At 36.0% G+C, this 15,863-nt stretch overlaps 2 protein-coding genes across 4 annotated transcripts in view; both read right to left on the bottom strand.

Moving 5' to 3' along the window:
- LOC113032138 (uncharacterized) overlaps positions 1–1,422 on the bottom strand; it is a 53,681-nt gene extending 52,259 nt beyond the window's left edge. For both annotated transcript variants that reach the window (XM_080308469.1, XM_026184822.2), the window contains exon 1: positions 1,285–1,422. In XM_080308469.1, the coding sequence (XP_080164595.1) occupies positions 1,285–1,351 (67 nt within the window). In that variant the 5' untranslated portion in view covers positions 1,352–1,422. The remainder of the gene's footprint in view (positions 1–1,284) is intronic.
- An 11,553-nt stretch (positions 1,423–12,975) lies between these two features.
- Positions 12,976–15,863, bottom strand: part of LOC113032294 (uncharacterized) — a 24,835-nt gene continuing 21,947 nt past the window's right edge. For both annotated transcript variants that reach the window (XM_080308465.1, XM_080308466.1), the window contains 5 exons: positions 15,356–15,481; positions 14,267–14,641; positions 14,017–14,180; positions 13,777–13,889; positions 12,976–13,664 (listed from right to left, as the gene is read on the bottom strand). In XM_080308465.1, coding sequence (XP_080164591.1) covers positions 13,538–13,664; positions 13,777–13,889; positions 14,017–14,180; positions 14,267–14,641; positions 15,356–15,481 — 905 coding nt within the window. In that variant the 3' untranslated portion in view covers positions 12,976–13,537. The remainder of the gene's footprint in view (positions 13,665–13,776; positions 13,890–14,016; positions 14,181–14,266; positions 14,642–15,355; positions 15,482–15,863) is intronic.

Here is a 15,863-nt window from a genome sequence, read left to right as displayed (position 1 = left end):
ATCTGGGCTCTAATCTGAGGTGCTGTTAACTTGCTGGCTATAAACCAGCCTTAATAGTCAAGAGAGGTGATTCTTGGTCTTCGTGTGAGCCAGTTTCAACCGATGGTTGATGGTTTTTGCAACTGCAATTGGGGACACACTCAAAGTTCGAGCAGTTTTCAGGACTGATTGACCTTCAATTCTTAAAATACAAATAAACCCTGATAAAGCACACCAGTGAAGGGGAAACTATCTCAGGGGATCATGAAGCTCATTGAGAGAAGGCCAAGGGTTTGCAGCACAGTCAACAAAGCAAAGAGCAGCTACTTTGAGAATCTAAATATATAATATGTTTAGAGTCATTTATCAATTTTTTCTTTGCTTCATAATTCCATATATCTTACTTTACATACTTGATTTCTTCAGCATGAATAACAATGTAGAAAGTAGTAAAAATAATGAAAAACCATTAAATGAAAAGGTGCGTTCAAACCTTTGACTGATAGTAATTAATAGATCATTCTTCAATTCTGGCTCCAACATTTATTTCTGTTTAATTTCTTTTTTTTTCAACCAACCTTGGACAAGTTCCCAACTAGTCCACAGCCCGTCCAGCATAGCTCACATCAGTTATTGTATCTTGAAGTGGTAGGTGGTGAAATATTGAGCCTTTATTTTGCAGTCAAATTCCTTCTAATGCTTTTTTATTATTTGGATGTAATAGTTCTTTGCTCAGCGTAGCTGTAGTAAAAGTATCTGTAGTTAAACATCATGCAAATGCAACTAGTCTGCATGGGATAAGTAGTTAAAGAAATGGATGGATAGATGAAATAATACTGTAAATTCCAGTGGATTAGAACTGGTTCACAGAGGACACACTCATTCTTAACGGTTCATCGTCTTTCAACAAAGTGTGACTTTTACACTTTTTATTTATTTATTTAATTAAATACATTTTTCTTTACATTTTCTCCCATCCATTTAGGAAGTGGGGAGGGGTTGTGGTTGTGGACACGGTCCAAGCAGATACCCCGACCTCCCCCTCATCAGCCACCACCACAACCAGGATGCATCAAAGTCAGATGTCCAAGCTATCAGTTTAGGTCGTTTGGGCATCTGAATGAATCCCCTCAATATTCTGGTGGGATAGTTAGCTTAACATCTAACTTGGACCTGATTTCTACAAGTTTTTTTTCTAACCTCTATTACTGCAGAAAACACCAGTAAAAAACATCCGTATTGTGTAAATTTGCAGTGTTGGCTTTATCTTTTCTTCTTGCAGTATATTTGAAAAACTTAACTTACCTTGTGATCGGGATAGTTTCTTGGTGTTGAATGTGACTGAGGCATAGTTAACTTCTTCGTCTGCCATCCTTACAGTCTTGTTGAGATTTAAGCGATTATAGACAGAGAGATACTACCGCGTTACAGCCACAGAGCAAGTTGTTTCTTAACTCTGTCACACCCATCTCATTTAGCAACTTCTGCTTTTGGCTGACAAAGTATGCTGTCCATGTCTTTCACTTTATTACACTTTATTAGGTACACCTTGCTAGTACCAGGTTCTTCATGGCGTAGATTCAACAAGGAGCTGGAAACATGACTCACAGATATTGGTTCATACCAGCATGATAGCATCGGCAGCACAATTGCTGCAGATTTGATGGTATTTAATGAATGCATAAGATCGGTTTGATATCAGGTGCTTTGGTTCCTTTGTGAGTGGAATAGTTCCAAAATATTCTGAAAATGAGAAAATGGGCCGTATTTAAAGATTGGAAAACAAGCAACTAGAAAAAACATGTAAACTGAAAAAAATGAGAAAAATGTCCTTTGGAGGTATTTTTCACAGAGTAATGTTTCAGTTGATTATATTCAGCTTCTGATTTTGTCCACATGACATGAGGCACCATTGGCCTATCTAGATCTTTATAAATATAAAGCTCTAGGTGTGTACATGAGAAAGTCTGTGAATCAATAACAACTGATAGCTTTTTACATCTAAAAAATACCAAACATATTATAGTTGATACTAACAAAATAAACAAAAAGATATATACAAAACTAAAATGGATATAAATATATAAAACTAACCAAAACAAATAATTCACTCTGAAAATTAACTGAAAAACACTGAACACAAACTGGAAAAACAACATATGTAAAACAGACAACATGAGACTCATTTCATAAGCTGGACTTCCCGTTCCTCACTGCAGCTCTGTGACTGACGTTGACAGGGTGCTTTGTTAATGACGTCCAAATGTAGTGGCCAACTCTCCCTCTACCTCATCTTGATCAAACATGTTACAACAGCTATGAATTTATGAATTGAAGAGCCTCATTTTTAACTTTTAATCTTCATTGTCAGTAGATTCAAATTGCGTATGTCTATGTGAAATCATCGATTTAGATTTTAGATTCATACATCCAACCGTTTTTCTTCTTAAAGGTACAATGTGGAAAATATCCCTGCTAGCTGTTAGTAGGTTGCAGATCATAGTCAGCTGAATTCAGTTTTCCTGCACTTCTCAGTTGAAGTGCATAATCCTAGCTACGGTGGCTGCTGTAGGACAAATAAACTTGACTGCTGTAAAAATAGTGTAGGTTGTTACTCCTCCGTTTACCTCAGTTATGAATGTGCTGAGTCTATTTACTCTGGAGGAGGCTGTGAAACTTGGTTATATGAGTCTGCTGAGTGTATCTTTCCTCTGTAAAAACAATCAGACTTTCTAAACCTTTACTTCACAATTACTCAAGTATGAACTCTTCTACTTACCAACTCTCTTTCACATACAAAAAGCAGCTTGGTGAGTTAAATTTGCCATAAAAGTAAATTAAATTATACACTTTAAATACAAAAGCTGTAAAATAGAAATCTTCGTGGTTTAAGGTTTCCTTACATGAGACTGGAATAAACATGACACAAAGATGAAATTTCAAATACATGTATGACTGTTATATGTACTGTATTTCTTTGTAAGTCTCATCATACTTTTTCATGTTGTGGTTCAAAAAACATTAATCATTATGAAAAATGTGATCCTTACAAAATAAAGGAACATTTGCGTATTTTTAAATTGTGAAACAGCATTTTTAACTAATTTTAAACATGATAGAGAAGTTTGTTGATCGCTGTGTTAGAAGAAACAATGCTGAGTTGGTGTGACAGGACAGATTATTAGCAGTTTTAACCCACAAAGTTCATCTACAGCTTGTTCTTCGGCTGCTAGTTCACCTTTCCTCAGCTGTTGTTTTTTTGGTATTGACATTTTTTTTCTTGCCATGACTGAAGACCCTTAAAACAAACACTCAATTTTCCTTTTTAATGTAACGATTTGTCAATATCTTTTTCAGGTTTTTTTCAGGTTTTTCAGGCTTTGCACGTATGTGGGTGCTCAAGCTTGTTTCAGCATGTACTGCATGAAAGACAGTAAAGGAAGTCGAACAGATGGTAAGTACGGAGGAAAAAACATTGATCAGACACACAATAGAAACTATTATAAACATAGGAGGATGTGTAAACTACTTTTTTTTTTATCCAGGATTATTTTTCTTTAAGATCACAAGATGCCCAGCAGCAAACCTAAACCTAATTACTGTTCTAGCTTAAACTACAATGTACTATACTATGCACCAATCCTCTGCATGTCCTTCCTTATTTACTGTTGCCTGGCAGCTCCATAATTAAAATTATCTGTCCAATAGAGCCACTATCCCTCCACTGCACATGTTCAGACCATCTCAACCTCACTTCTCTAGTTTTATCGTCACACTGGTCAACATGGTTGTGGTTCCGATACACTCCTATGATAAACTAGTAACAACACCACAGCAGTGATGAAGGAAGAACAACAGGAATCGTTCTTCCTAAAAATACTGAAAACACTTCCTACACCAACAGGCACTGCTGGCCTACTGCCTCTGAGGGCATTTAAACACAGTGTACTGTACTTGTGTTTGGTATTGCCGCTGCAAAGCAGCTGATCATAAAACTCTACAGCTGTTCTCTACAACAAATCGTAAATCTTCATTCTACTAAAAAAAAGAGGAAGAAAGAAAGTGATGTATTTTCATAAAATGTTTATTCAAAAACATAAACAACAACACCTGTTGGTTATCAGTTGTTAATGTTATGTTTGATTGATTGATTGATTGAATCTTTATTTTGAACATGTTGAAAAAGTTAAAAAAAAATGTTAATTAGATTAAATTAGACACTGGTGGTGACTGCTTTTTTTCTTTTTTTTTAAATGTCAAACACATTTATAATAACAAGAATTTCCATTTTAGATCATGTTTTGGATGAAAAAAAAAAGCTTTTGATGAATTATTCCCATCGCCTCTCACTTTTATGTGCTTAGTCTACACATACAGGTATGTGTATAATAGCGAGAGGTATGATATAGTGTTTAGTGATTATAGTGATATAGATGTCAGGGCATTTATTGAATCAACACTTGTGTCTGTTATTACTGTGGGTGACCTTGGTTCTTTGGTTCGGGCTTGTTACCTGCTCAAATGTATACGAGTCACATGTTAAACCATTTATTTATATCCTCCATTCTTTTAATAGAGCCGATGTACTTCAGTAAAATTTCAAATCGCCAAAATTTTTCAAAGTGAATTTTAGGAATTAAGCGCATCTTAACAAGGTCACAGACAATAACTCAAAACAAGGACCTACAAGATTGTCTTGGGATTAATGAGTAAGCAATCTACCATGCATTTAAACTAAAAACTTTGTTTAACAACTTATTTTCAGACCTTGTAAGAAAAATTATGGATGTACTCACTTATGCAGAGCAAACATTTCCAATAACCATTCTGAGCTTCTTAGATATTGCCCTGTGCTACACTATTACCGTGTTATAGTTGAACTAAAATTAGCATTGAGCCTAATAGAAACTAAACTCAAGTTAATAACTTTTCTCTGAAAGTACCTGAATCTGTGTGTTACTTTCAGCTGCTCCCTTCTCACAAGGGTTGTGTGTTTGATTTGCTAGTATTATTTTGCATCTCCTGCAGGAAACCAGTGAACCTCCAACTGAATGTGTTAGCAATTAAAATATAGAGCCACTGAAAAGTAATTGAATCTAATTTGGAAAATGTAAAACTGAAAGAAAACAAAAATTATTAAAATCCCCACCAAATACAATATAACAACAATGTTGAAAAACTAGACTTGATTTGACAAAGAATATGTATAAAATACAAAACATAAAACTTATATGAGCTGAACTTCCTGTTCTTCTCTGCTGCTCTGTGGCTGATGCTGACAGTCCAAATATAGAGGCCAGCTCTCTTTCTTCCTCATCATGTTACAGCAGTTTGGAAAGTGTTGTTTTAGCTACAACTTTTGTTTAAAACGTTTGTTAACAAGAGAAAGTCAGTAACAATATGGCAATTATTTGATTTCAAAAACAGGTTAATTTACTTCCTTTTTTCTTTCTAAGTAAAATTAAAATACTTTTAATGGCATGTTTTTTTTTAAATATACAAAAATCATAAAGCAGTCTTCATATTTCAATATATTTATATATTTACTTATATTTTTACTGATATGAACATCATTATTAATACTATATTTTCAGAACATCCAGGAGTCATGTGACATTTTACTGCAGTATTCAAAGAGTTAAGGCTTTTTTCTTGCAGATCCATCGGTTCTGCTCACTACAGCTCACTGACTTAAATCCTTGATTTGTGACAGAGATTGCACACTGACCATCAGTAGGAGACCCTGGGATCCAGGCACTAAGAAAAATCACAGGTTTGATGAAGGGGAATCAATATTGACATAAAATAAGACATAATTAATTTATCCAGAATTTTCAAAAATATTTAAAATGATTTTTGATTCAAGGTGTCTCTTACCTGTTAGTCAGATTCCTTCCATCCACCCACTTCCAGTTCCCATCTTTGACTCTCAGACCAATCCAGTATCCTTTGTTTCCTGAACTATCCCAGCTGTTGTCACTGATATAACTCTGAGAATAGAAAGAAAGTTTTCAGAGATATTAAATAGATCACATATCATATCAATAAATATATATATATAATAAATATTTTTCCTAAAACATTGTGGCACAAATTATTTTTAGATTAGATTTAGAGTCCCGCTGGTTTCTCATTACCTTTTCTGTTTCATTATTCACAACAGCCAAATCTGAAATCTTTCCTATACAGTCATCTCGAGCACCTTTCCAGGTTTTCTGCTTCTCAGAAGCTTGAGGATCATCAATTGCATAGCAGCCTGACTGGAAGGAAAGCAAGCCAGCCTGACAAATTTTACACTCTCGGTCTGCAAGGATAGACATCAATTAATAAGCATCACTGCATATTTATGTTACATTTGGTATTTTTGTACAAATATATTTGGAACATACTGTTTTTTTCTTTGGGACAGTAGGCATCAATGCTCCACTGAGCTCGACTAACATTGAGATCAATCCATTGTGTCGTCATCTGTTGTATTATTTCTGTTAGGTTTTTCTTTTCTGTCTCCAGCTCCTCATTTTTCTTTTTGAGCATCTGTGTCTCTTCAGTAAAGTTTGCGATCTGTTTTTCTAAAACTGTGGAGACTATAAGGTTACAAACAACAGCAGTTAGTTGTATTTTTTTAAGTGGTTTGAATATATTTACATGTTTCTTGTAAATTAGTGCAAAAATAACTATTACAAAAACACAATCAAATATAAATCATCACACTACTTTGTCCTTACACACGTCAGACCAAAGTGTAGTTTTAAAGTTATACTCACAGTAGAGTCGAAGGACCATAATTAGTAACAGAATTCCCCAGCATGTTGCTAATGATGGAAAAGATTTATTACAAGACGACTTCTTATCTGGCAAAAAAAGAAAAAAAGAAGAGGTTATTTCAACAACCAAAATTATTCATAGTTTTCTTTAGAATACAATGAAATGTGTCAAAGATCCCTTATTATTTAAGCATTGTTTTTTTTATGTACAACCACAAAATGCATATTGGAGGCAGAAAGAAATGATTTAACTTTGGAACAAATCTATAATCACAAAGAAAACTAAATCAGAAAACCTGAAGGCAAAACTAAGGCTAAACCTTGTTAAATGTAATACAGACCCCCAAAACTCAGAACACTATATATACAGAAAAAGGCAAAAATGTAAACACAAAAACTCCAAACTCAGACAAAAAACTCAGGGTCAATGACAGCTTTTGTCATTTCTGTTTTGTATCTTTGTGGGAGATATTACATCTTAAAAAATGTTGTTTGAAAAGCCCTAAAATTCAGAAACATAGTCAAAACTTGTATTCCATTGTATAATATTTTTATTTATTTTCAGTCAAAGGTTACACAGTTTTAAACATTTAATTCCTTTTCATGGGTACATTTCTATTTTAAATACTCTGTCCACAAACGGCCTTTGGTAAGAATTGCTTTACAAAGTCCAGGAACAGAGATTAACAAAAATATGACTGACATCTGGTAATTTATTCAAAACTGTTTTATGAAAAATCTATGTCAAGAACTTATAATATTCAATTAAACATAATGTTGGAGGCAGATCTGATTATAGACAGAATTTCGTATTACTTCAGTTTCCTCAAAGTAGTAAACACATTAGTGCAACACCTTGATGCATGAACGCCAGTCAATTAAAAGTTATAAATGCTGTTTTAACAAAGATCTTTCCTGCTGTTGTCAGCTTGAAGAAGGAAACTAAAGTATTACAGGAGTCTTTGCTACAATGTCTCCCGATCTGTCTCAGCTGACTGCATGTCTGACCATGGTTTCATCAATTATCACTGGTCAGTGTTCATTACAATATGCATATTGTAGACAGTGGTGCTAGTTTCAGTCATTATGCAAATGCAGTGTTTTTTAAGTTGGAGAAACCTGCATTCAGCTGAGAATGAAGAAGTCACAATGAAACGTTTTTCTCAATGAAAACGCGACGTCCAGATGAACAGAATCAAGTTTTTTGGATTTCCTGATTGAGCATGCATCAAGACAAGATTGTTCATTGTATCTTAATTATATTATGATTTCCTTTCATCTTGTGTTCTGCTTTGCCCTCAATGTTTATCCTAATTTCATGTTCTTCTGGATAAAGGCCCAGGCAGGCAGGCAGGCAGTCAGTCAGTTATTCAGTCTTTCTTTCTTTCTTTCTTTCGTGGAGAGAGAATTTTGTCATGTTTCGTTTTGAAGAACTGTGTTTCCTTAATCAAAATAAAATGTTTTAACATTAATTTTGGAGGTTTAAATTGCTTGGGTCAACTTGAGAGCTTTAATTTTAGATTTACAAATCTAACCTGTCTTTCACAAAATAAAGGTGTTGGCATGAAATAATGACTTGGTGTGGGAAATGGCAGGTGTATCAAAATATCAGTGAGAATGTGTGTCATTGTAGCACGGTGGGCTTTGAAATACAAGGCCCATGATCTGAATAAACTCCAATAATTGTGGATCTCATGCTTTTGATACGATGCACAAAGTAATATCAGCTGATCGCATTGAGAGCAGAAGAACAACCAATAAGTGTGATTGATGGGCAGGCAGACTAACAATCCCAGGGAATTGGACTACTGGAAACCAGCTCTCGATTCCCATCCCTCCTTCCAGTTGTGTTAACACAGAGTGATTTTGTTTGATTTTTGTTGTTGTCGTTTTTTTAAACTCACCATTTGTATCAGGAGTTTGTTGAGTTGCTTCATTTTCAACCTTCATTTCTTCACGTGCAGCTTCCTTGTCCTGTTTTACTGAGAGTTTAAAGGGTAATTGGAGTTAAGCAGTTTTCAAACAACCACAATTTTCGTAGACTTTGGGTCATTCTGAATGAACAAAATGTTTTTGCTCAATGTTGACAGAATTCAGCATCTTAAATGTACGTTCAGACATCATAGCTCTTTTTAAAAATGTATTTTTTCTCTGGAACTTTGCCTTAGATTGTACAGGGAAAGTTTGCCTTTGATGTGGCAGCACATATCTCAGTATCTGACCCACTGGATTTGCTTACAGTCTTTTTTTACTGTTTACTATTACTGAAGAAAACATCACCTAAACCAACATGACTTGAAACAGTAATCACATAGAGATGCAGACTTTGATTCACATCAATAGCCCTGAGTTTTAGAAAATCTTTTTTGATACACTGCATTTGAAAAGCTTAGCTTAACTGCTGATTGTGTTCATTTGTTAGTTCTTAATATGACCTTCTCCTCTGCCGTAGTTACTGCCCTGCTGCTGAGTTTTTTGTGACTTGTACACTGAGAAATACCACAGAGCATGATAATAAACTGCTGATTCACCAGTGTAACTCTGTCTCTTCTAACTAACCTCTGTTTTTGACATATACACTCACTGGACACTTTATTAGACACGCAATGCGTGTCTAATATACACTCACTGGACACTTTTCCTCCTGTCTCGAAGGCTCTGAATTTAAACAATTTATCGACTTCCCCACTCACTCTAAAGGACACACCCTGGACTTGGTCTGCTGTTCTGGTCTTACTCCCTCGAATCTTTCTGCTACTGAAATCCCCATAACTGACCACTTCCTCCTTTCATTTAACCTCACTCTCTGCTGCTCTTCTACCAAGCCAACCCGTCTCATCTCGTTCCGCAACATCAAGAACATTGATATGGACATTCTCACTACCAGTTTGGACAATGTTCAGATTCCGGACTTCTATTCTACTCCTGATGATTTGTTGTTATATTATAATAATTGTCTACGCACTGTCCTTGATTCTCTGGCTCCTGTAAAAACCCACTCTGTTTCCTTCACTCGCTCTGCTCCTTGGTTTACCTCTGACCTCCGAGCTCTGAAGGCCAAAGCTCGGCAGCTAGAGCGTAAATATAAGAAATCTGGTTTAACTGTTGATTCAGAAATCTATAAATACCATGTACTTCAGTATAAAGACTCCATTAACAAGGCCAAACAAAGCTTCTACTCTGGTATTATCAGTTCTTATGAGGGTAATGCTAGGACTCTGTTTTCAGTTTTCAACAAACTAATTCTACCCCCCAACGCTTTACCACCGCACTTCTATTCCTCTGAAACATGCAACTCTTTGATGCTGTTCTGGACTACGAAAATCGATAACATCCACCAGCAACTCAGATCAAATGTTGTGTCTACGCCCTCTCCAGAACCTTTTCTCCTTTTTGAGCCGTTTTCCACTTTTCATCTTCCTGATTTATCTGATATTTCCGAGTTAATATGTAAATCAAAACCTGCCACATGTCATCTTGACCCCATGCCCACGGGGCTTGTGAAATCCTGCCTCTCTTCTTTACTCCCACTCATCTGTGCTATCATTCACTCTTCTCTCACCACCGGTATCGTTCCCTCCTTATTGAAGACTGCTCTAGTCACTCCTATACTGAAAAAACCTTCTTTAGATCCTAACAACTTTAACAACCTCCGTCCGATTTCCAATCTACCCTTCATTTCTAAGATACTCGAAAAAGTGGTTGCAGCTCAATTTCATTTACACCTGGTTAATAATAACATCTATGAGAGATTTCAATCTGGTTTTCGCTCATGTCACAGTACCGAAACTGCTCTACTTAAAGTCACTAACGATCTCTTAATCGGAGCTGACTCTGGTCTTCTCACCATTCTCGTCCTTTTAGATCTGAGCTCTGCCTTTGACACCATTTCTCACTCTGTCCTTCTAAGCAGACTTTCCTCTCTCGGCATCTCTGACACACCCCTCGCCTGGTTTCAATCATATCTCCTCGACCGTTCCCAGTTTATTCAACTAAGATCATTCCGCTCTCGTCTATTCCCCGTCACCTCTGGTGTACCCCAAGGCTCAGTTTTAGGCCCTCTCCTCTTTATAATATACATCCTCCCTCTAGGTACCATCTTCCGCAAATTTGATCTTCAGTTTCACTGTTTTGCTGATGACACCCAGTTATATCTCTCTTGCAAACCTGATTCCTCCCTCCCACCTTCTTCCCTTACAGAATGTCTATCCGAGTTAAAATCCTGGTTTACCTCTAATTTTCTAAAGCTCAATGAGGATAAAACTGAGATCCTCCTTATTGGCACCAAATCCAACCTTTTGAAGGCAAACCATTTCTCACTCACCATCGATAACTCCACAGTTCTCCCTTCTCCTCAGGTTAAGAGCCTTGGTGTCATCCTAGACAGTACACATTCTTATAAATCACACATCAATAACCTCACCCGTTCTGCCTACTTCCATCTACGTAACATTAACAGATTGCTTCCTTCTCTTTCCACCCAGTCTACGTCCATTCTTGTACATAGTCTTGTTACCTCCCGTATTGACTACTGCAATTCTCTTCTGCATGGTCTCCCCCAAAAATCCCTCCATAAGCTTCAACTGGTTCAGAACTCTGCTGCTCGCATTATCACCAGAACCCCCTCCTACCAGCACATCACCCCTGTTCTTCAGGAACTTCACTGGCTCCCTGTGAAATTCCGGATAATTTTCAAACTTCTTCTGCTCACCTTCAAGGCCCTTCATAACCTCGCTCCTTCTTACCTTTCTGACCTGTTAACCACCACTTGTTCTGCCCGTTCACTTCGTTATTCTTCTTCTGTCCAGCTTACTGTACCTTCCTTCCGCCTCACCACCATGGGAAGCAGAGCTTTCAGCTGCTCTGCTCCCAGGCTGTGGAATTCTCTGCCCCCTGAAATAAGAAATATTGGTTCTCTCCCCCAGTTTAAATCCCAACTCAAAACTCATCTGTTCAAATCTGCATATTCACTGTGAATCCACTGTTTGTTCATTTTATCTTGTGCTTTATTTTATTGTTCTTATTCTGCCATTGTTTTACTAAGTGTTTTATCCTATTGTAAAGTGTCCTTGGGTGACTTGAAAGGCGCTCATAAATAAAATTTATTATTATTATTATTATTATTATTAATGCTTGTCCTGAGATGACATTGGCTTTGCCTTTATAACTCCCTTAATTCTTCAACAAGGTCCAAGAAATATTCCTGAGATTATTTTTATTATGATAACATCTTACACTTGCTGCAGATTTGCCAGCTGGAAATCCATGATGTGAATTCCCCACACCACACAGAACTAATGAGCCAACCACAAGGCATCAACTCATTGCATTTAGATATGTATATAGAGTCAAGACAACCTGCTTAAGTTCAAACTAAGCCTCAAAATAAGGAAACCAACTCCCATGCTCCCTGTTTTTCATGAAAAAAAAAAATCACAAAATGTTGACGCTTGTGGGGAAGAGAATAGATGTGTCAAGGCAAATGAGACACTTTTTAAACCATGTGGAGCAGCTCTCACCATTAAAAACATGATAACTTTAGTCAGCTTAGTCAACTTTAGATTTAGTTGTGTTAATGCTGTAAAGCGCAGGATTCTTTATTTCGATGTGCGAGACTCTTGTGGTCCTTCATGAAATTAGCACAAAGTATGTGGAAGCGGTTAAAAGCCACAAAAACATGCAGAAGCAACTAGAATAATAAAGAGAAACAGGAACATTATTGTGTGAATGTTACACAGCATTTAAATGTAAATTCAAGCTAGCACTCACGAAATTGTGCTCCGCACATTTTTTGGCCTTTGACTACTTCCACATACTTTGTGCTATTTTTATGTAGGACCACAAGAGAAATAAAGACTCCTGTGCTAAATAATATTGTGTAATATAATGTGCATCTGTAAATTCATTTATGAATGGGTTTTAAATTATTCTATTTGTTTAAATATTAATAAAGTAAGTTATTTTTTTAAATAATTTAATTTAGAATAAAAACACCATTTATAAATAGATATTTCAAAATGAATTAGTCATCCATGAATAAATGCTTAAATCAAAAATTGATTAAAAAACATATTTTCAAAATCTTTTTGAAAGGTTGATACTGGACTGAAATCTGGTGACTGTGGAGGCAGTTTGACTATAGTGAACTCACATAGTGTTTTATCTGGCTGGAATCAGCCAAAAGAATTGTGGGTATGAAGAGATGGACATGTTCAACAATAATACACAGGTGGATTGTGCCATTTTTATTTATGCTCAGTTGACATAAATGACCCAAAGTGTGCCAAGAAAATACCCCCCAAACCCTTACAGCACCACCACCAGGCTGAGCTGGTGATACAAAGCAGGATGGATCCATAATTTCATTTCAATCAATGTAAATGAATAAAATCAAAACTTTACTAACAACACTAAAAAAAGTGAAGCTGATATGATAACAATATGCAAAATACACAACATGAGACTTCAATTATAAGCTGAACTTCCTGTTCTTCTCTGCTGCTCTGTGACTGATTAACAAAGTCCAAATGTAGAGGCCAGCTGTCCTTCTTCTACATGTTACAGCAGTTTGAACAGTGTTGTTCTTGGCTTGACTAAAACATTTGTCATTAATATAACATAGCTTAACAATAACTATCATTGCAACATGAAAGAATCTCAGTGCAGATACTTCAGGGAACAACTCATTGATCTGAAGTAATGCAGTGCCCTCTGTTGACCAGTTATTATCATCATTAATATTATATTTTGAGACTGAGACTATCCGAAAGTCCTCTGAAGTTTTACTGCAGTATTCAAACAGACAAAGCTTTCTTTTTGCAGATCCATCGGTTCTTCTCAGCACAGCTCAATGATTTAAATCCTTGGTTTTGGACAGAGACTGCACAGTGACCATCAGAAGGAGGCTGGTTGATCCAGGAGCTGAGGAAAACAACAAATCTGCTCAAGGCTGATGGACACTGGTACACTGCAATTGATTTATCACAGATTTGGGAAATACTTGAAATTTCTATTGATTCAAAGTGTCTCTTACCTATCAGTCAGATTCCTTCCATCCAGCCACTTCCATATCCCATCTTCAACTCTCAGACCAATCCAGTATCCTTTGTTTACAACATATTTCCAACTCTTTTCACTGACAGTTTTCTGAGGACAGAGAGAAAGTTGTCAGAGATATTTAGACAATTTGCTCTAAGAAAGCTTTCAATCTAAAGAAATTACATTTTTATTTTCATGAAGTCTGTCATAAAGTGTCCCACAGTTTTCTCAGTACCTTTTCTTCTTCATTAATAACAACAGGTAAATCTGAAATCTTTCCTCTGCAGTTTTCTTTAGCTTCTTGCCAGGTTTTCCATCCAGCACTGTCAGGATTATTAACTGCATAGCAGCTGGACTCAACATGATCCCATCCATTCTGACAAGCATTACATGTTCGTTCTGCAAGGATAGAGCTCAGTTAATAAACATCAGTGCATATTTCTGTTAAATTTGGTATTTTTGTACATGATATATTTGGAACATACTGCTATTTTCTTTGGGACAGTAGACATCAATGCTCCACTGAGCTCGACTAACATTGAGCTCAATCCATGGTGTCATCATCTGTTGTATTTCTTCTGTTAGGTTTTTCTTCTCTGCCTCCAACTCCTCATTTTTCCTGCTAAGGTTCCGGTTTTCTGCAGTCAGGTTTGTCACATTTTTCTCTAAGACAGTGATGACTTCAGTCAGGTTGTTCATCTGGAGTGTGAGCTTGGTTTGGTTCCTCTTCAAGTCTTCATTGTCTGAGCTGAGTTTGTCATTGAGATTTGTCAGGTTACGATTGACAGCGTTTAAAGTTGTTTGGTTTTCTTTCAGTTGGTTCAGCTCAGTTTCATCAATCTCATGAATTGATGTGACATCTGTGAAATTTAAATTAGCTTTCAAGACATGGTAATGATGCAGTTTTCATTTTCACATTTTGTTTTTATAATTTTACCACTGCTTAAAGTATTTTCTCTTCTGTTCTAATAAAAAAAAATTTTACTAGCTACCTTTCTTTTTTCTTAAATTTTATGACAAAATCTTTTAATATGAAACCCACAATTCTATAATTGGTCTAATATTTCCTTAATGGGTAAAGGAGATGAAAATTCCCACAATGCAATAGAGGTTCTAATTTTATGAAAATGTTATTAAAAGTATAAAAGTGCATTTTTGTTGGGGATTCTTTTGGTAATGTAGCTGCAGACTGGTTGTGTCAGCAGTCACAGCATAAGGACTGCCCTAATGACTACTGTTATGTTTCCTTGTGTATCACATTAAAACCACTGTATTCAATGTTATTATAGAATATTTACAATGTAAAATTGCATCAACTGCTTTGTTTGGGATCATTTCTTGGTTTGCATATTTTTGGGGGGAATTTGCATCTAAAAAGAAAAAGTTAAAACTGAAAAATCACAAGTATTTTTTAAATCGTCAAAAATATATTAATCAAGAAATTAGTCTTGTTTCCTGAACAAAATGTTGTTAAACATTGTTTAACAACATTTTCTTGTGACCAATATAATTCATCTAAAGTGCTGTTATTTATGTCTAAGACTGAGTTAATGCATGAATGTTTTCATACTTACGATAGACACTGACTGCTATGATGCCCAACACCAAAATTATACAAAGCGTGCCCAAACAACAAGCCAACTGCTGATAGTGGCGACATCTGCTGTTTGATTTCTTGTCGGACAAGAATTCTGCAGGGGCTAAACAGATAGAAATGCAGTTAAGTCCAAAATTTTTTTCTGTACATTATCACAGTGAATTTTAAATGAAACAACCCAGATGCAGTTGATGTGCAGACTTCCAGCTTTAATCAGTGGGTTGAACAAAAAGATTGCATAACAATTTGAGGAACTAAAGCATGTGGAGGCAAATTTCTTTTCTCATGTATTACTCACATATTTTAACATATCACATTAGTTATAATATCACTTTATCACTTTACCATAGTAAGAGCACTCCTGTCACCAGTTTGCATGCATGTGGAATGTTAACACAGTGAGGCCATTGTAATGGGAGATGTTAAACAGATAGTGGGACTCCTCCTTATCAGGGATGTATATCCTTAGGTGACGGCCAAGCTGA

This window comes from Astatotilapia calliptera, chromosome 11 (genome assembly GCF_964374335.1).
Source record: "Astatotilapia calliptera chromosome 11, fAstCal68.1, whole genome shotgun sequence".
NCBI lineage: Eukaryota > Metazoa > Chordata > Actinopteri > Cichliformes > Cichlidae > Astatotilapia > Astatotilapia calliptera.
The sequence above is the reverse complement of the archived record's forward strand: the minus strand, read 5'-3'. Positions and strand labels throughout refer to the sequence as shown.